At 41.5% G+C, this 20488-nt stretch overlaps 2 protein-coding genes across 6 annotated transcripts; one reads left to right on the top strand and one right to left on the bottom strand.

Moving 5' to 3' along the window:
* Positions 1-6585: 6585 nt before the first annotated feature.
* LOC125303731 (scaffold attachment factor B2-like) lies at positions 6586-9018 on the top strand. Of its 4 annotated transcripts, none has more exons than XM_048257627.1 (5): positions 6586-6863; positions 7208-7301; positions 7384-7471; positions 7551-7892; positions 7950-9018. In XM_048257627.1, exons 1-5 carry the CDS (start codon positions 6827-6829, stop codon positions 8319-8321), a joined length of 933 nt encoding a protein of 310 aa, XP_048113584.1. In that variant the 5' UTR covers positions 6586-6826; the 3' UTR covers positions 8322-9018. The 4 variants fall into 4 exon arrangements, with proteins under 4 accessions (XP_048113584.1, XP_048113583.1, XP_048113582.1 ...); XM_048257626.1 differs by having other exon boundaries at positions 7551-7943; positions 8001-9018; XM_048257625.1 differs by having other exon boundaries at positions 7551-9018.
* A 602-nt stretch (positions 9019-9620) lies between these two features.
* Positions 9621-20196, bottom strand: LOC125303730 (ruvB-like 2). Of its 2 annotated transcripts, none has more exons than XM_048257623.1 (15): positions 20089-20196; positions 19234-19288; positions 19024-19079; positions 16466-16607; positions 16010-16139; positions 15694-15760; positions 15322-15428; positions 14877-14970; positions 14648-14771; positions 14454-14548; positions 11340-11458; positions 10913-11032; positions 10592-10721; positions 10275-10389; positions 9621-9987 (listed from the first exon to the last, which is right to left on the bottom strand). In XM_048257623.1, exons 2-15 carry the CDS (start codon positions 19286-19288, stop codon positions 9962-9964), a joined length of 1380 nt encoding a protein of 459 aa, XP_048113580.1. In that variant the 5' UTR covers positions 20089-20196; the 3' UTR covers positions 9621-9961. The 2 variants fall into 2 exon arrangements, with proteins under 2 accessions (XP_048113580.1, XP_048113581.1); XM_048257624.1 differs by lacking the exon at positions 20089-20196 and adding an exon at positions 19359-19401.
* Between the last annotated feature and the right edge of the window lie 292 nt (positions 20197-20488).

The following is a 20488-nucleotide window of genomic DNA, read 5'->3' as shown; positions in this document are numbered from 1 at the left end:
ACCCCTCACCTGCTCCACTAATGAACCATGTTTGCGGCATTGCACTCTATGACACTTTCATTTTTGCATACACACACACAGTGCACACATGCACACACAAACTTGTTTACACATACACACACACACACACGTACCAGCACAAAATAACCTCACTAATCTTCTTCTCAATGGCTTAAAGCCTGTGAAGAAGCTTAATAATTTAAGAGGAAAACAGCATCAGTGCTTTTAAGGACATATGCACACAGATTAGCCCCAGTCCTCAGTGGACAACATGGTTAGGAGGGGTGTTCTACCCTCACTCCCGCTTCTCTCACACAGAAAACGAAGTGACCTGAATCATTCACAGAGAAATTGAAGAGATTACAGTAATAACGCCCAAATCTGACTGGTATTAGCATTGCTGCACACACAATGATAAAAATCAATACAAACAATGTGGGGCATAAACTGGTGTGCCACAAGACAAATGCACTCCAGGTATTGATTTATCTTATTGGGGGGGGAGAGGGGGGGTGCATTAACAAATCAACATTAAATGAATGTCCAGATTTAACACTGAAATGAAAATGTACTCATTAAAATCATTTAACAAGGAATTCCACTGTAATATATAAATACTGTTGGTCTAGTTTTGGCATGCTGTGCAGAAAATATGACTAAACAGACTCTTTACCAGCCAACAAGGTTAGATATTAGGGTGCATCATCCGCCTCACTTTTTGAAAAAAAATTGAAAATCAATCTGTCCCTAGAATAATTTTGTTACATTAACCAAATAAAACTTCCATGAGAAATGTTATTGAATTCAATTGATGTTTAGGTGGCCCACCGAGCCTCTGAAGTTTCCAACTAAAGACGTCCATAAAGCTAGGCTGAAAATATCATTTTTTCTTAAATAAAAAGAATGGGTCTAGCCCTATAATGTCAATGGAAGTTGAATATAAATATGGACTTTCCGCATCATTTGGTGTGGGTTGTGTGTCTCTATCTTTATTACTTCCTAAGATATGGCAGTAGTGTACATTTTGGGGGAAGCAGACAGACCGACGGATTCCTTGTCTTAGCTGAATTACTGAAGCTAAGCAGGTGTGGTCCTGATTAGTACTTGGATGGGAGACCTCCTTGGGAAACTAGGTTGCTGCTGGAAGTGGTGTTCAGTAGGTGGCACTCTTCCCTCTGGCCAAAAAGATCAATCCCAGTGCAGTGACGGAGACACTGTACTGTAGGAGATGCCGTCCTTCAGATGAGATGTTTAACTGAGGTCCTGTCTCACTGTGGTCATTAAAGATGCCATGGCACTTATCGCAGAGTAGGGGATTCCCCGATGTCCTGGCTAAATTTCCAACCTGGCTCATTCAATCTGGCCCCCTAATCATCCCCCAGTGTGATTGGCTCATTCACTCCCTCACTCTCCACCTCCATCTAGTGTGTGGTGAGCATTCTGGCACACAATGGCTGCCGTGCACCCAGGTGGGTGCTACACATTGGTGGTGGTTAGTGAGTTCCCCCTTTCCATGTGAAGCACTTTGAGATGTTGAGAAAAGTGCTATATAAATGTAACGTGTTGATGTTGTTGGAAAACGCAATAAAAATTGCCTTTGCCAGGCATTATCAATAAACAGCATGAAAGTAAACTATCAATAAAAGCTTGCTGTCATGGGTTTTCCCAGTACCAAATTTGAAGGCTGGAAAACAATGTGGCCCACCAAGTTGATGTAAAATACGTATCATATTTAAAAGTGGCCGTTTATGCTATAATCCGATCAGTCATTATCACTTCATATTCACATGATATTTGCTGATTCCCACTTTGTTCTGTTTTCTGATGAACCACCCGAAAGATACCACATGGAGCACCTGAGAACTTGACGACAGTTTGGAAGATGGGATCCAGTGATAATCGAGTCATCCTGAATAAGGCCACTGCCCAAACCAAATATCCAAGACGATTGTCTCTTGTAGACAGAGTACATTTTGAAGACTGTGGATTGGCATTAGGCTACTAATACACTCTCCACTAAAAGACATGTTGCAAGTAAGTTCATGTAGTCCTGTGTGATACAAATACTACTCCACTAAACAAAACATTCCACGCATGTAGCCTATATCTGATTTGGAATTTTTATAACACCATAGCAACAACAGTTAAAATAAAAGATTAATGGCAAGTGTTACAATACACATTAAGGTGTTTTTCATCAAATAACATTATTCAAAATAGAAAAAAAAGACGTTTTTCGTCGATCATTCGAAAAATCACTAAAATATGTATGACAACATAAAGAAACCCAATGTTTATCCAGTGAGCTGTGTGCTTTATGCCCTTAATATAGTTATTATTCAAATAACTACTGGCTAACAAATTGATAATAGTGAAATAATGTGAAATATACCCCCATAGTCCCCCATATTGCCAGGCGATTTCCTGAATTTGGCAACAATTTCGACCATTCATAAAGGTTAATGGTGGGCCACCTAAATATTATCCAATTTACTTCAAAATTTACCAGGAATGTTTTTTTGCTCATTGGAACATAATAAGCATAGGGACAGATTAATTTGCATATGTCAAGGCGGATGATGCACCCTATTAGATATTATAGTGCATTATTTACCAGCCAATAAGGTTAGATTATAGTGCATTATTTACCAGCCAATAAGGTTACATTATAGTGCATTATTTACCAGCCAATAAGGTTAGATTATAGTGCATTATTTAATGAGAGTGCCTCTCACTCAGCCAATAGACTGGAACACCTAATTATCCTGTGTTTACTTAATAAGGAGAGAAAAGCAAACATCAACAGGCTTGGAGATCACATTTAGCAAAGCATATTTACAGAGCTAAATATCGATATCCACCAACTTGCCTTTTTACTCATTTGCAAATGAATGGGCCTTGTGGAAGTGAACAGTTTTAGAAAACGTCTGTATATTGGTAGGCCTAGTAGAAGTGTGCTCTATTGATAGGCCTAGTAGAAGTGTACTCTATTGGTAGGCCTAGTAGAAGTGTACTCTATCGAGGCCTAGTAGAAGTGTACTCTACTGCGCCGGGATTAGTGTGTGCTTCACCTCACTGTGTGTTCACTGTGTGCTGTTTGTGTTTCACTAATTCACCGATTGGGTTAAATGCAGAGACCAAATTTCCCTCACGGGATCAAAAAAGTATATATACTATATATACTATACATATAAGTAATAGTAATAGTAAGGCATAACCCGGTTTTGAGATCCTAGCAAATTCCTGCATGGCATCCAATTCAAGGCTCACATTGCATCCCAATTTGTTCGACAAAGAAACACCTTTTTTCCCTTTACTTTGTTCATGGCAATGCAGTAAAATGTTGTAGAGAATCATGAGTGCAGACAGGCACACACAGGCTAACATGTAAACTCGGGTGAAGTCAGGTCAGATCAGTTCGTATTACAGATATGGAGCACAGAATAGTCATTTTTAATCACTAAATAAAAAAAGGCATTTATTTCTGTAAGGCGCACACCACATATGTCTGTAAATTGCTCAGCCCCAGAGAATCCCTCCACCATGGCAATGATATTGCCAGATTCAGGACAGTCTGCCCTACACACACATGAAATGCATGTAGAGCTATGAACTTGCTGTGGTGAGATACATGTCAAAATATAAGATTTTTTTAAATATTCGAACCGGCAACCCTCCGGTTACAAGTCCAGAGTGCTAACCAGTGGGCCACGGCTGCCCTAATAGAGAAACACACAATAGCGTTGGATTATAAACATGCTTTGCCAAAAAAACAGACAAAAACGTGAGGCAAGTCGAGCTATATGAAGTTATTATTTTGCTGTCACTTCGTCTGTTTCATAACCCAGAAGGATTTACTTGGTATCAAATGATAGCTCTGTGTCTCCTCTTTCATCTGACATGCGTGGCATATCTATCACAGGTCCGCGAGTAATTCAAACGAGAGTAATGGGTGTGCAGCGTTGGTTTTTGTACATGACGTTATTATTTTGCAGTCACTTCGTCTGTTTTCATAAGCCAGAAGGATCGACATACTTGGTACCAATGGATAGCCCTGTGTCTCCTCTTTCATCTGATATGCTTGCCATATCGATGCGTTCACGGGTTCGCGAGTAATTTAAAAGAGTAATGGGTGCGCAGGTGAACGCAGAGACTGTAAATATGATGCAATTTGATTTAATTTCATGATTTTTTTTTATCTTCATACTTTAACGTACAGACAAGTGCGTGGTCTCGTTGGAAAGCCCCACTTCTGCTCTGTCACACAATAAAGGCTTCTCGCTGCTATGAACAGTTCCGGAGCAATGTAACAGAGAAGAAAGGCATGGGCGGATTATGAACTCTCGGGCCCCTGGGCCCAGATGTATTAAGGGCCCCCCACTTATTGTCGTATATGTGGGAGGGGGGGTTTGGGGGTCCTCCCCCAGAAATGTTTTAATTTGTTTGATGTGATTTCCTGTATTCTGGTGCATTTTGGGGATGGCCAGTACTAAATTCAATCAGATTCATAGCCTACATCCTGATTTGTTGATATTGAGGCAACGATTCCCTGCAAAGGCTTGGGCTTTAGGGCCCCCTGACCCCTTGGGCCCCCGGGCCTGGGCCCGGTAGGCCCGTGCAGTAATCCATCCCTGAAGAAAGGGTGTGTTTTTGACGCACTTTGCGTCAATCGGCTTCTAGGTTAAAAGGGTTAAAATCTCACGTACCCCCTTGAGTGCCTTCACGTACCCCAGGGGTACGCGTCCCATTTGAGAACCACTGGCCTCAGGGGCGGACTGGGACCAAAAATCGGCCCTGGCATATTTGGCCCAATGGGCCCTCAAATCGGTCGGACACACCTAATTAAATACAAAATCTTTGCATTACCCTTAAATATGCATGTATTTTCAACTGTCATGGAGCACTGAAAGTGATAGGCCTCATTGGCTGATCAGAGGTAGCCATGGAGTACATGATCTCCATATTCAAGTAGCCTAGGCTATGCAAGCAATTATTAAAGAGTTTCTGCTTGAATTCAAAGTATCATTTCAAATTATTCAATAGGCTACATTTAAACTATACAATGCTCAACTGATAGCAGCACCAAACAGTTAGGAATTTGCCTAGATGTGTAGAGCTAAATTACCTAGATTGTAGTAGACGTTAATCACTGTAGGACAACTGAAACAACACTAAATGAATAGGGCTGTTGCTGGAAATATTTTATTCCTGTAGGCTATACTGCTGGTACATTTTGGAACATTATAGCTACATTAACTAATTATCTTTAATGTCTTCCAGTAGCCTATCGTATAGGTTACCGTATAAGTTGGCTTGTGCATGAATATAACTTGTGTTTTGTAGCCTACATTTCCGTCAGTCTACAGTCTTTTAGCCCATCTTTACCATGATAACCCTTCCAAGATCTACTTAGAGAGACCAACCACCACTCATGCCATCGATGTTGAATTTTGGGCGTCTGACGGAAACTGATCAATCTGACCAACAATTAACATCGATTTGACACTCTTTTGTTGTCCGGGGTTGTAAATCATTCATTTACAACATTTAAGTTACGCTTGTTTGTTATTATAATCACAGCACGGCCTTACGCTATCATAACCACATCATTACATTATCGCAATTAATAAGTCATCATAATCATCATCGTCAGCATGGCATGTCACACATAGCCTACCTGCTCCACCACTGAGTTTTATCATGTAGCCGCAAGGCTCCACCACCTGCCCACTGTCCCTCTGTATGCTTGCTTACATCCTCGTTCAAACTCAACGAACTTCAACATGTTGTTGACATATGCTAGCCTATCTGCAATATTGTATTTTTGAAGCTTCTACATTGGTGTTACTTTTGCACTACTATTGTCACTATCGGCATCCGCCGCAATTTCGTGTAGGCAACTTCGATTAACTTCTGATGGCTCACAAAATCCTGGCTCTGGGCCAAAATGCGAGTGGTGGGCCTGACGTGAGCTGTTATTTGATCAGTCGACATATGAAAATGTAACCAGTGGGCCGCTGATTGTCCTTTCTTTGGGCCGATCGTTGGCCAAAATGATTCAATTATATATATAGCCTATTCTATCGGCCCAAAAGGTGCGTCGGCCCACCGGGAAAATGCCCGGTATGCGGCCAGTCCGCCCATGACTGGCCTACAATAGCCTATTCATTGACACATGCTAAAACACCTTAGATACTAGCCTATTCACTTCTGAAACAGCTTGAGCACGATGAATCGGCTATATACAGGTAAGTGTTTGGATCACAGTGCAGCTGAATGTCTAAAATACGACATGTAATGAAGCCAACTTTTGCAATGCATTTTTTTCCTGTTCAAAATAATGCATTACTACATATGAACTGCAACGAATTCCTCAAAATCTGCCGTTTTGACATTTGAATCCTGCTGTTATTTTTGTTTGTTTGGCCAAGTTTACCCCAAGAATAGGCCTACCCCCCAGCAGCCACGAGGCGATTGGGTGGTGGGTAGGATATGATCAGAATAGAACGACCCATTGAGCGTCACGTGGGATACAAGCACCAATTGAAATCCCTCAAACTCTACCGGGCACACTAGGCAGGCAATGGGTAACAAATGACCAAAACAAGTGATGGCTCCCTCTCGCGTTAACGTATTGTGTCTGATTAAAGTCACTACTGAATTGTACTTCTGCAAAAAGAACCTATTCTTGCTAAACAAGCACCGTCGTTCTAGCCGTGAAGATGTCTAAGCGCACCGCCCTTTTCTTGGCATCTCCTCAACCAATGCACCCCTAGCTGCCTGACTGCCTGCCTAACAAGATCCCTTTTGGTACAAAGTTAAAGTCATGGATGATCAAACTACAAAGCAGTACACCTACAATTGTAAGTCTGTATTTGACTTTGTTTACTTGTTTTTTAGTAGCCTACGCTGAAATACTCTGGTCGCTTATCAAAAGGTTAGCCTCAGCAACTCTCCTTATTTGACAAAGACATAGATTGTTGGAGTGATTTTGACGAAGCGCTGCAGACTCTTTGGCAGAACTACGGAGCCTGCCAACGGACATGTTTTTTTTAATGGAGGTGGGAAGTATTGCGAGGGAACGCAAAAGGACCTCCAAAAATAATTCCCACGCTATGGCTCTTCGCGGGTTACTTCGCGGGCTCCGTAGCCTACTGTAGCCAGCCAGAATAGTGATATTGCATAACTTACAGCTTCCTTTTGACAGTTACAATCTCAGACACAACAAAACTAATTGAACTCCGCACAGAACATGATGCCCTGTTTGATGGCAAGAAAAATGGTGCTAAAGTAGCCTGGAGGTTTGTAATTACCATTTTTGTTACAGAATAATTCAGTACCCAATTACTCTTGCAATGTAATTCACTCTTTTTCTGTCTACAGTTTAATATTAAAGGAGATGGGCCTGGAGGGAGTTGTTACTACTGAACAGCTGTCTAAAAAATGGGACAATATGAAAAGGAAATATAAGGTTTGTTATTGTTAATGACCACTGTCAATGTTATTTTCCATCTTAATGATCATTTAGTTATTATCCACTTTGTGTTCAGGAACTGAAGTGTCCTGGTCCTGGCATGGAAAAGGAGGCAGCAAAAGGGATGGTCACTTGGCACTGGTTCAGTATGCTGGATAAGACCCTTGGGGATAAGTTTCCCTTACCTTCCGTGGCCATGACGACAGAGGACAGCTGTGCCAGCCTTTCCACCAAGAGAGTGTGCCTTGTGCAACTGGGGACTGATGTCCTAAAGCTGCTCCCAAACACACCACTGCCAGAGAACACTGAGACTGCTAGTGAGCACTCTGAAAGCGGACCTGGCATGCACCTGGGGGTGGAGATCGCTAGCCTGAGGAGGGAGCGTCTTTGCATGGAGCGGGATCAGGCAGAGGTGGAGATCGCTAGCCTGAGGAGGGAGCGTCTGGGCATGGAGCGGGATCAGGCAGAGGTGGAGATCGCTAGCCTGAGGAGGGAGCGTCTGGGCATGGAGCGGGATCAGGCAGAGGTGGAGAGGGAGCGTCTGCTGCTGGAGAGAGAGCGGAAACTCTTGGAGAGGGAGAGAGCAGCCATGGAGAGAGACCGAACCCAGCTGAGAAGGGACTGGGCCACCGTGGAACGAGACCGAACAGCTGTGCAGCGGGACAAGGTAAGACTCGAGAAGGACCTGGCGTCGCTAGAACGGGACAAGGTGGCCGTCGCAAGGGAGAGGGAACAGTTAAGTAAAGACCATGAGAACAATATCGCCCACTCTGAGGCTAACGCATCGACTCTTGAGGACAGGCAGAAATTGAGGTCTCTATTTAAGAAACTCATTGAGAAATTTTAAACTCACATATACTGTACCAAAAACAATGATGGAAGTTGAGAATAATTTCCGCTGAAGACATCCACACTTTACACCTGACACTGAACATTACACGTATTCACAGTACATCGCTTCAGGTATTGGCACATTATCCTTCAATTGAACAACACATCTGCTGTTTTTTTCTGTGAGCCTCATTGTGTGTGATGTCATTATAGCCAGTCACAATATGAGCAACTGTGTTTTGACGGACCGAAGTGCAGGAAACACTCATTTTAATTTTACTTCAAAGTAAAATTAAGGGAAAAGTTCAAGTTCAAAAGATTAACAATAGATAAGGTTTACAAGTCTGTATTGTTAACTCCTGACTTTTTGAACTGTTGGGACTTTTTCATTCCTTCATACCTCAGCTGGCCTTTGGTGGCCAAGGCTTCTTGTTTTTGTATGATGAGCTTCCTAATGGTCATAAACAACATGCTTTTGGAAGTTACACTGTTCAGTGAGTTTGCTATTACGTTTGCAAGGTTAAGCTGCATATAGTGGTTAAGTGCAAAAATTGTTTTCTAGAAACTACCTTATGTTAAGTGATTTAATTCAGCCATGAAAGTGGCTTCTGGGGAGCCACTGGGGGTCTGCGAACAGGGTTTTTGTGAAATAATTTTATATAAATTATACAAGTTGTGCTGCATCATTTGAATAAATAAACAAGCAGATGGTGTCTCTTGCTCCTGCCCACATTAATATGAACTCTGATATGATGTGACAGATCACAACAAGCTGTTATGACTCACTTGACTCAAGTTTACAACGTTACAGACAGTAGTTACAGTTACAGCGACTTAGATCACTTGACCATTTAATCACTTCACTGTCATTTTCAATTATGGAAATTCATGTTAAATTGGTATGAACATGGTGTATAGTGGGAGAATATTTGGAGCACAGTCTTCTCTGTGCACTTATTTAGCCCTGTCTAATCTAATGATTTAGAGACACAATCCCAAGGGAGCACAGTCTTCTCTGTGCACTTATCTGGCCCTGTCTAATCTAATGATTTAGAGACACAATCCCAAGGGAGGATACAAGGTATTCTAGCAAGGCAACTCAACAGCATAGGTCACAAGCGTTATTTAAAACAGTCAGAGCTTAACATTTTCTTTCTTGTTTAGTTTAAGGGTAGCTCACAACTGCATAGCTCTACTAAACAATAACCTTGGGCAAGACACAGAGGTAACAGTTTCAGAATCTTCTAAAATCTCAACAGTCAACAACAGAACCCAACAGAAACCCATCATAACAGATCAGGAACATTTCAACTGGTTAGAAAAGGTCTTCTGCCCAGAGCAGACTTTTATTCTTCAACAGTTTAATTAGTTTTCATTTTAAAACAGATCAATAAATGTTGTATAACCACCACATAAATGTAGAGGTCTCTACTCATTCATACCAATCAAAGCTGTCCAGAAAGGGATGCACTTAGATCCCATGACAGACTCTCATGTTGACTGTTGTGTTGAGGTACTCAGTAGCCCAGAGAGGTAAGGCCTCCAGGTAAGTTCTCTCTCTCTGGGGAAGGTTTGCTTGGTGAATTGAAGTCCATTGGAAAATAAGATCACATTTCAGAACACAGTACAAAAAAAAGGCATCCTGTATGAGAACTATTATGAGGTATCCATCTGAGGAACTTCTGCAAAAGAAAGAAACACTCATTAATTCCTGCAGTGCTGATCAATATCATTAATTCCTGCAGTGCTGATCAATATCATTAATTCCTGCAGTGCTGATCAAGATCATTAATTCCTGCAGTGCTGATCAATATCAATAATGTTTCTTTTTCCTTAAGTTACTAACTCCTGACTCCTTATCTTGTCTCTGGATCTGTACATGGAGAGGATTCCAGCTGTTCCCGCTGTCTAATCTTCCAAAGTTGCTCTTGAAACAAAGTGCAAATTAAAATGGGTGGGTTCCACGTACGTGCTTCATTGAAAAGGAAGGAGTCTTGGTAATCTTTCATATACTGTGAGGAGCGTGCTTCGTCCAGGAAGAGCGAGTACACCCGTTTGATGTCTTCCACTTGCACCTCGGTGCCCTAAGTAACAAATATCAGCAATTTAAGTCAGCTCTCACAATGTGGTGCCTAGTGTTGAGGGGGTCAGAGCACATGGACTACAGAGAAGAGCTTCAAGCCTTTTAATATAATGAACTTACGCAGAGCAGGGCTTCTGTGCCATAAATATTTTGTTTTAATGCATCATATGAAGTTTTTTTTCTGGATTTGGGCAGTTGCTTACCTTGCGCTTGCGGCAGACCAGGCCAGCAGTGCTGATGAGCTGGATGGCGTAACGGAGGGAGGTTTCCATTCCAATGCGCGTCAGGACGGAGTGCGCCTCCTCGCTCAGCTCCACATCCTCCTCCTCACACCTGCACACACGCACGCACGCGCACACACACACACCACACGCACACACAACACACATCAGTAAAAAACATGTACAACTTCGAAATGATTTATTACAAACAACAAGCACCACCTACAGACAACACACACAGAGCTCCACAAATATTTCTAAAGGAAATTAAATAGACATGAGTATTTGGTTTCTGTCTCTTACCTGATCTTAAGGATCTGCCTGGTCTCTTTCTCTGTGTAGGGGGTGGTGGCGATGATCAGCAGGCGGTCCAGCAAATCAATGGGGATTCCATGGGGGCTCTGGTAGTTGGTTCCACGAATGCTGGCATGGGAGACACAAAAGACATGTAGTAAAAACCAAAAAAGTATACTATATATTTGAACTGTTTGATGATTAATTTATCAGGAATTTATGGACAGTTCCTCTATCTCTGTCCTGGAGACAGTATGTGACATGAGGGCAGTTTGGGTGGTGTGACATGAGGGCAGTTTGGGTGGTGCTTTATCTCTGTCCTGGAGACAGTATGTGGCTTGAGGGCAGTTTGGGTGGTGCATGAGGGCAGTTGGGGTGGTGCGTGAGGGCAGTTTGGGTGGTGCGTGAGGGCAGTTTGGGTGGTGCTCCAGCGTACCGAGTGATGCCTCTGTTGGTGGCCATGATGAGCACGGGCGAAAGGTCGTTTTCAAGGGCGCGGTTCAGGAAGGAGAAGCACTCCATGTCCAGCATGTGGACCTCATCAATGAAGAGTACCTGCAGGAGGAACACACTCCTTAAACCACACCAAACCTCTGCAGGAGAAACACACTCCTTAAACCACACCAAACCTCTGCAGGAGAAACACACTCCTTAAACCACACCAAACCTCTGCAGGAGAAACACACTCCTTAAACCACACCAAATTTCTGCAAGAGGAACACACTCCTTAAACCAGACCAAACCTCTGCAAGAGGAACACACTCCTTAAACCAGACCAAATTTCTCTGTTTACAATTTCTCATGTGAAGGTTGACACCTTACACGGCAGCCTCCACCATCTGCGTATGAGTGAATGAGAACATGAGGAATTACTCTGTAAAGTGCTTAGTGGTCAGAGCATTAGAAAAAAGCTTTACTTACACTTTTTAGGAACGTTTTAGGAAAAAAAAACCTTCCAAGTTCACAACCTCATGTAATGTGGGCACAGGCACACACACACTCCCTCTACACACACACACACACACACCCTCTACACACACAAACCGCTTTCAGATATAACCTCCGAAGTATATGCGGAGGTTTGTCAAACGGAGGTCTTACCCTTCGGATGATTCAGATATGAGGCTAACTCATGGACCTTTATATGTGAACCACATACACGACATTACAGAATCTCCGCGGTGGTTGTCGAAAGTGAGGGGTGGGGGCTTGTAGAGTTCACAAGATGCAGATATGACGAGAATACGCGCGTCGCCGCCCGGCCACAGCTGCTGTTTGTTTACAAAGTGTATGCATTATGTAGGCTAAAGAAGAAAAATCTATTGTGCGTAGGCTAATACTTGAAATAGTCACGTAAGTGCGCACTTGAAATTGACCTACAGTATTTGTATGTGTGCTTCGAATAAACACATTTATCTGTTTTCAACGTTATGTAGCAGAATTACTTGGCTATGGAACCCCAAATCTGGTTTGTGTTGGAGAGAGAGCATGCACGAACTTTATGGTACCAGCCAATTCAGTAGGCTAACTCAAGACTTCAAGGCCATCATATACAACGTTTTAAGCAACAAACAAAATACTAACATAACAGTGAAGTGGTTAGTTTTTTCATGGTTTATTTTTTCCAAAAGCATCCTCTCCCCATGTGTCTATTGCATTTACGTAAGGAGCTTGGAACAAAGTTGGGTTTTCTTCGTTTTCATTTTCTCTAGGCATATTTATGCTCAACAAATTTCGAGCTCAGCAGTGAGGTCATGAGAAGGCTATCAATGAACAGAAAACCGACCGTGTTGGCTAACAATTTATTAAATACTCCTGTTATTGTCGTCAACAATGTCGGTGTAGGCTACTGCCTTTTCAGTGCCTTCTGCTTATATGATGATTCAGTCTTTTGAATTCGTTTGGCCTTGCCATGCAGTTGTAGGCTACAACGTGTCTCTTGCCGTTCCCTTCATGTGTTCTATCACAATGCTGTCTGCCCTCATGGACAGTAGCTCCGTGATGTCTGCATCTTTCCAGGTCGGAGATTTTCTGGACAGCACTATGCCACTCCATTAGGGCTGGGATAAACTATTATTTTTTAAACGATTAATCTAGCGATTATTTTTCCGATGCATCGATTAATCTAACGATTCATTTTTTCAGTCTGTTTCGATTCGATTATCGATTATCTCCCCATTAATTCACTAATAGCAACTTATACATGTTTATTTACATATCTGAATAAAAAAACATGAATTCTTTTACATTGCAATATACGTTTATTGCTTTTAAGATTACAAAATAAAAGACTATACAAGTGCAAATGTATTGCAATATGCATTACGCATTCTTAGTCAGAGGTAGCATTCAATAAAGTTCAGTAGTGTATGTCTAATTGAGTGCCTGTCATTTTAAGACGTTCGTGTCGGAATCCTTGCAATTAACATTAACACTGTTAAAAGGCTGCTGATGTGTGGATGCAATTCATAAGTAGTTAGTTCAAAAAACGGTTCGTACTTCTCCTTTGGACAAACACTTTTGAGTCTTGGAAAACACTTTTCACTAACATCGGGATTTTGCAAACATTCAGAGTCAATAAAATGAGCCCTGCATGAATAACAAATACAAGCAGCTGCAAGTAAGCATGCTAAACTTGACATCCAAACAGTATTCTAACGTTAGCTTTGAGATACTGCTTGATTGCATACTGTAACTTAACTTAGTTTAGTCTCCTCAATGTACCATGTTGTGATAAGACCTTAGCAGAGTTTACTTTAACTTTAATGCAGCAGTTTTGAACAAATTTGCGCAGCATGGTCACGATGCTAAGCGGATTTAATAGCAATTTAGCCCACTGTGTTCTATGCAATGCTTCTATGTGGCAACAACAATCCTTCAACAATCGTGAATATTTTGTTAAATGCACATGCACAGGAGGAGCAGCAGGCTCGTTACGAGAGCGGGCGGGGCGAGGAAAGGCTGTGTGAGTAAAAAGTGCAGCTCAATGAAATTATTTTATATTTTAGAAAATAATTTCATTATTTTATCGTTAATTTAAATAGTAGGCCTACAACATAGAACATCAACGTGTGGTGGCCGGTTTTGATTTCGTGGTGCCCAGCCACAGATTATCCAACGTATGGAAAACACTGAAGGTGTAAGATTAAAAATATTTAGCAGCACACGTTATGCTTGATGAATTTTTGAACGTATTTTTGCGCCGATGTCATCGATTACGTCGACGCGTTGTCCCAGCCCTACACTTCATCATAACACTGGCATTTAAGTCAGATCTAACCACATGGACGCACGAAAGAAACGTCACCGACACGCCCTCTCACTAGGTATGAATTTTAACCGCATATTCTACGCTTTGTTCAGACACAGCACATTTACATAATGTCCGGAGGAAATACTAGGGGGGAGCAGTAGAAACACCGGCTAAATTCGGACTTCCATATGACCGGTTATGTCGTTCAGATATACGGCCCCACCGTTTAACATCCGCAGAACCTCCGGTCTTACACGTATGTCTGAAAGCGCTTACACACACACTTCCTCTACTCACCCCAGGAATGATTTCAGCTTTGCCCTCCTCTCTCCATTCAGACACTTTAGCGTTGATCTGCTCTCGGACCTCCGACTTGATCTCTCCCGTGTCACCTGTCCCGAGCAAAGCAGTGGTCAGTCAGTTAAGACACAAGGACATCAGTCTGCAGAGTTCCTGGACTAAGACAAAGTGGCAAAGTGCGGAGGACGCACCTGAGAAGAGAGCCAGGAAGCCTTGTGTGCGGCTGTTAATGACGTCTATCTCGTGCAGGGACACAGTGTGGACAACCTCCTTACGCTTCTGCAGCTCCCCCTCTGGACACTGGACGAACTGCGTCTGAAACCAGAGCAAAGGCTGTGAGAGCCAGCACGCCACACAGCACACAGCATGGCACTCCTGTGCGTAATGAGGGCACGCGGTTCAAGAAGGCGGTCAGCTCACCTGGGCACCCATGGCATCATAATCTCGAGCTCTTGTGAAGGAGCGTCCCAGTTTACTGATCTTCCCAGTGGCTTTATCGATGGTGATAACATCTCTACGTTTGGAGGAGAAAGTAACTTTATTCAAACACTGAATGCTTTACTGTAAGTTTAAGCATGTTACGCATGCTTTACACTTAAATAACCCCCAGTATTCTTAGCAAACAAATACTATGAGGTGCATTCTGACAGTTGATGTGACACCAAGATGTAGATAGTTAAATTGGCAGATGATTGCATTTTTCAGTCAAATAAGTTCTGACACTTCACACACAGGATGAAGCCCACACTCCAAGCGAGGGCACTGTTTAGCTTTACACCATCACGTAGGGGCACGGGCGCCAGCCCTGCTGAGTGCAGTAATGACAATGGACCACGGAATGAACCATAAAGTGGCGTTAGCTCACCCAGCCTGGACACGCTCTTTGGTCAGGCTTTCAATCATTTTGCTGCCCAGGTCATAGATGGTCTCCATCTCTGTAGTCTTCAGGGTCAGCTTGCCAGCTTTGGCTCCCTATCAGAGAAATGCAGAAGCCCTCAAATGAATTTGATAGGTAATGATATTAACCATTGTTCTTTTATCCCCCCTAACAACTTTCTCATGATGCATGACTAATGTAAGAGTGATCATTTTGATTTCGCATCAGACTGAATCCAATGTAAACATGTAGCAATAAAGCCATCATAACAAAGCAAATCATGACTCACAGTTCAGATCATGACTCACAGTTCAGAACATGAAGTTCAGATCATGACTTACAATTCAGATCATGACTTACAGTTCCCGTGGCTGGTCTGTCGATCTGGATCTCCACCACCTCTCCCTCAATGATTTCAGTCTCTTCCCTGCAAACCCAATCAGAAACAACAAATCATATACATGTAACTAGGCGTACTGCACACAATTTTTGCCGTTTTGTCTTAAGCTTCTCCACCATTAGAAGTGTAAGTGTAATCCATAAGAATATAAGTTATGGATTTCCTAGGAAAACAACTTTAGAATGCAAAAAGTGCAATTCAGGCCTGTTTGGCTAAAGCGTACAAGAGAAACGTAGTTATGGATTAATTTAGCAAAGCACTTTCACCAGCACTCACTTGATCCTGACGCCGATGGCTTTGCGGAAGGCCTGGGTCAGAGCTTCTGTCTTGCTCATCTCAAGGGAAAAGATCTCACTTCCAGCCAGAGCAGTGAATGGTGTATCTTGCCCAAGAGACTGGGCAATGCCTGGCAGATAAGAGCAAAGAACAACATCTTTAGAATGCAATGTGAACAAAACTGCTGCTCTCTTGGTGTGGGTTATGCTATTTTTCCCAAATTACTCACACCTGGCTTGACCTAGTGGCATCTACTTATCCGGGCTTGGCATTTATGAAACATGTTGAACTTGGCTGCCCAGCTGTTAGGTCAAGCCCTGCATTTCCTCTTGGAATTCTTAATTCTGTTTTTGTGAAATGGCCCTCATATCAGAAAACTAAGCATTGCAAGTTTTCGGTGTTCAAACCCCTGGATAACAATATGGTGGTGAGTATTCTGTTAAGTTCAAGACGTACCCATGGCGATGGCTGTCTTTCCTGTGCCAGGCTGCCCAGCAATGAGAACAGCGCGACCTGCGATGTGACCATCTTTGATCATTTCCAAAATGAGCCCAGCAGCCCTTCTTGATGCCAGCTGACCAACCATCCCCTGTGAAACCTAGAAAACAACAGGGAAACTTTTGCAATAAATTCACATAATCCACACACTACAGATAGCACAAACGAAGGGTGTTTTCACAGTTGGTCCCTTTCAGGCTTCTAAACCAACTCAGATCGATGACTCAGCATTTTGTGTGCATACGTGAACACGCCAACTGATCTCAGTTCCCTCTACGCTCGGGAGGTAGTCTCGGCACGGTTCACATTATCTGTGCATTGTGAACACAAATCGCCCTGGGTTCTCTTTCACATTTTGCACTGTAGGCTAGCCTATTTTGTCCTACTTGAATTACCTTTTGATATATATATATATATATATATATATATATATATATATATATATATATATATATATATATATATATATATATATATATGTATTTATTTATTATCCTTAGGCTCATGATAGGCCTACAGACATTTGCAATTTGGCTACAGCCAAACAAGTGTGTTCTAGCATTAATATTAGGCTGAATATATTTTCATTCAAGCTATTGGCAACTAACAATGTAGGAATCATTTGGATTATATTGCTCACCATTTCTCATGATCTGCTAGCTAGGCTATTATCTTCTTGCATGTGGAAAACATATGGGAGACTGCGCAGCCCAGTTAGCCGGCTGCTTTTCACTAGTCATTTTGGATGTGAGCTAAAGCTGGACATAGCAACAGTAACCAGGTGTAACCACTGAAGTAGAAAGCTATTATCTTTGTCGAGCTTGTTGACTGACAACTCAAGAGAATTCATTCTGAAAATATAATATAATACATATATTTCAGAAAAGAAATGTATTTATGAAACAAAATCACCACACCAATTATGGGTTATGATAATCATTTCAACCTGATAATGAATGATGGTGAAAATATAACCCAGAGCAACTACATAGCCCATAATCCAATCCAACCCAGAGAAGGTAGATATAGATAGTGTGAACAGGAAGAAAACTGAGGCCCCATCAGAGCTGAAGTGCACCAGAAAGAGATCCAAGTTCCCTTTCAAATGAACTTACAATGTGAATACAAAATAAACTGAGTCCCTTTTGTTTTGGTCCACTTTCTGGTCCCCTTTCAGTGGACTGAGTTTTTTAAAAAGGGACTATATGTGAAAACACCCTTAATGCAGTGGTTCCCATACATTGACTTATTTGTGGCGGCCCACCACAATATCAACATTGACCACCACACAATGATTTTCCAGGTTGTACTAAATTGTGCTTAAATCTGGTTAGCATCATAACCACGCTGTGCTATATAGTATAAGCAGTGTTGGGAGTAATGCATTAAAAAAGTAATGTAATTACAGTAATGCATTGCTTTTTGCTGTAATGCAGTAATGTAAGGCATTACCAATACAATTTCAGTAGTATTTTACTCGGTACAATTCTCAGTAACTGAAGTTATTTTGCTTTTTAATCCAAAATTGAGAAATGCTCAATTGGCACCAGAGAAGATTATCCAAGAATTTAAAAAAGTCATCTATGCTGGTCCTGGAATTTTATTGCCTTGTTTAGATGACTGTAGAAAGGGAATTTGAGTTATCTCTGCCATTCATGCAACAGATCTAACATGGTTAGGCTATACTTCTCATTTCAAGCAGTGAGAATAACTAATTGTTGCTTTTACAAAGATCGTAGCCATTATTCTCAAACTATTTGCATTAAGTCTACACCAGTGACCTTTTTTGAGGATATTGTTCTTTTGGCCTTAAAGTCATTATGCCATAACCAGCAATGATGAGAACCATTTAAAGTCAACATACAATTTCTGATGAACTTATAGCTATACTATTTTACTATATTGAGGATGCACCTTTCTGTGTTGTGAGAGCAACCTTTGGCCTTTAATTTGCTTTACATTGTCCCATGAGCAACATAATTTACTTGGATCAACCAATATATTGTTCTTTGTTTTCAGGCCAAGTTCTGAACTTTATTAAGCCTAGCTCAGTCATTATGCCATACCACATCACCTCCTGCCATGTAATGAGCTGCATTGAACACATGAAGATCTATTGAGAACACCAAATCCATATTTCCTGTTATTTTGGTGAAAGTAATGTAAACTTCCGTAACTATATGCATGTGTAAAATGCCTATTACAATTCAAAGACAGTAATATTGTAATGTAACAAATTACTTTGAGATGACAGTAACAAGTAATAAATAATGCATTACGCTTTTGAAGTAACTTGCTCAACACTGAGTATAAGTAGCACAGCGTGGTTATGATGCTATTTCCAGGTTGTACTGAATTGCGCTTAAATCTGGTTAGCATCATAACCACGCTGTGCTAATTTGTTAAAAACTGTTGTATTCAAGATAATTCTGCCAACCAACCACCGGCAAATGGAATTCAATTCTGTGGGAAACACTGTTAATGTCTAGTCTGATTGCAGGTACGCAGACCCTCACCTGGCGGGGTTCCAAGGCATCATCCAGTCCAAGACCACGGATATGCGAATGGGCTCCTAATAACAAACAAAATCAAAATGTTTACATTTTTTCATTAAATTATATTGAAAAAAGAAAGTCATATATTTCATTCAAGTTTTCCCATGAAAAACAAATCAAATATGAAAATAAGCTCTCCTCCATTTAAAAGCAACACAAGTTAAACCTTACCAATTCTCTCAATCCTGGTGGTGTCGCGAACCTCGGGGACCTTAGTAGTTGCCATCTATTTACAAACAAAGTAGTGACTATTACATGAATTAAAATAATTATGTAATAAAAACAAATGATTGTACCTTTTAAAATCGAAATGGTTCTTTTCGGATTTCAGCACTGATACTACAACACAGTGGCATGCGGTTACCACAGCAACACGATAACCACAACAAAGTGCGTGAGACTAACTTGCTAACATTGAAGTAACTTATCCTCGATTTGTATAGCTCTAACGTTATATCTCCACAAACAGGCAGATAAATAACCCACCCTGCATTATCATACAATTGAAGAATTGTTTTGTCATCACTGTCTAGTTGTACTGATCTGGATTTGACATCACAGTAACTTATGGCTAACGTTAACATAGAAGCTAAGCATGAGATACCGTTAACCAACGTTATCCAATTTCACAATGTCTCAAACTGGCAGAACAAAATACCGTTAGGCAATCATCACTTTGATTCATTTGTGTTAACTTTAACTGGTATTAATTGAGTCTAACTGAGTAAATCTTAAATGGTCAGTAAATAAGCGATAGGTATTCATAGGTACACGTTTAAGGGCAACGTTAACGTTAAATGCACCATGTGCAGCTATTAGCCAAAGATCCTTGATTACTAGCTCCGCTTTAACCCTCTCTGTATTAGCTATGCTAGCTAGATACAATCTCAAGGCAAATAAGAATTCACAGATTAAATAAAATGTAAAAGTGGTAGCACAGGTGGAAAATGTTTCAGACTTGAAATGTCTGTATTGCCAGACTAACACGAAACATCTAACTTAGAATAAAGACGGGATAAAGTTTACCTTGGCCCCCACTTCCCTTGAAATGCAGCGGCTGATTCAAAGAGTACGCACGAAAATGTCTTCCGTGGTTGGAATGGGCTCTAGACGAACGTTCTGGTCCAACCCCAATGAAGCAATAGTCTTGGTAGACTGTAGATGGCAGCAGCAGGACATAACCCTAACCCTTACCCTAATCATATGGCATAGCCTACGGCGATCTTGCTGTGAGAAAGTTTCACCATACCTGTCAACATTTAGCTTTCCAAAAACGGGAGATTTTTTTTCGGGGGGGTGGTCAGTGTTTATACCGAATCTGTGTTTGCATTTTTAATACGTTTTCGTACGTGTTTCAACACTGCATTTCGGTCGTTGCTTTTACCTTACCTGACGCATGCCAGTTATGTAATTATTGCAACAAAAC

The sequence above is a fragment of the Alosa alosa genome, chromosome 11 (genome assembly GCF_017589495.1).
Source record: "Alosa alosa isolate M-15738 ecotype Scorff River chromosome 11, AALO_Geno_1.1, whole genome shotgun sequence".
Taxonomy (NCBI): Eukaryota; Metazoa; Chordata; class Actinopteri; order Clupeiformes; family Clupeidae; genus Alosa; species Alosa alosa.
The sequence above is the reverse complement of the archived record's forward strand: the minus strand, read 5'-3'. Positions and strand labels throughout refer to the sequence as shown.

Bases quoted from the DNA above. Each gene is read 5' to 3' on its own strand.
- LOC125303731 (XM_048257625.1), top strand. From the start codon at position 6,827: ATGGATGATCAAACTACAAAGCAGTACACCTACAATT. The intron at 7,302-7,383 runs GTTTGTAATTAC...TTCTGTCTACAG, and splicing joins GGTGCTAAAGTAGCCTGGAG to TTTAATATTAAAGGAGATGG. The intron at 7,472-7,550 runs GTTTGTTATTGT...CTTTGTGTTCAG, and splicing joins ATATGAAAAGGAAATATAAG to GAACTGAAGTGTCCTGGTCC.
- LOC125303730 (XM_048257623.1), bottom strand. From the start codon at position 19,288: ATGGCAACTACTAAGGTCCCCGAGGTTCGCGACACCACCAGGATTGAG. The intron at 14,971-15,321 runs GTGAGCTAACGC...CTCCAAACGTAG, and splicing joins AAAGAGCGTGTCCAGGCTGG to AGATGTTATCACCATCGATA. The intron at 11,459-14,453 runs GTGAGTAGAGGA...TTCCTCCTGCAG, and splicing joins AAGCTGAAATCATTCCTGGG to GTACTCTTCATTGATGAGGT.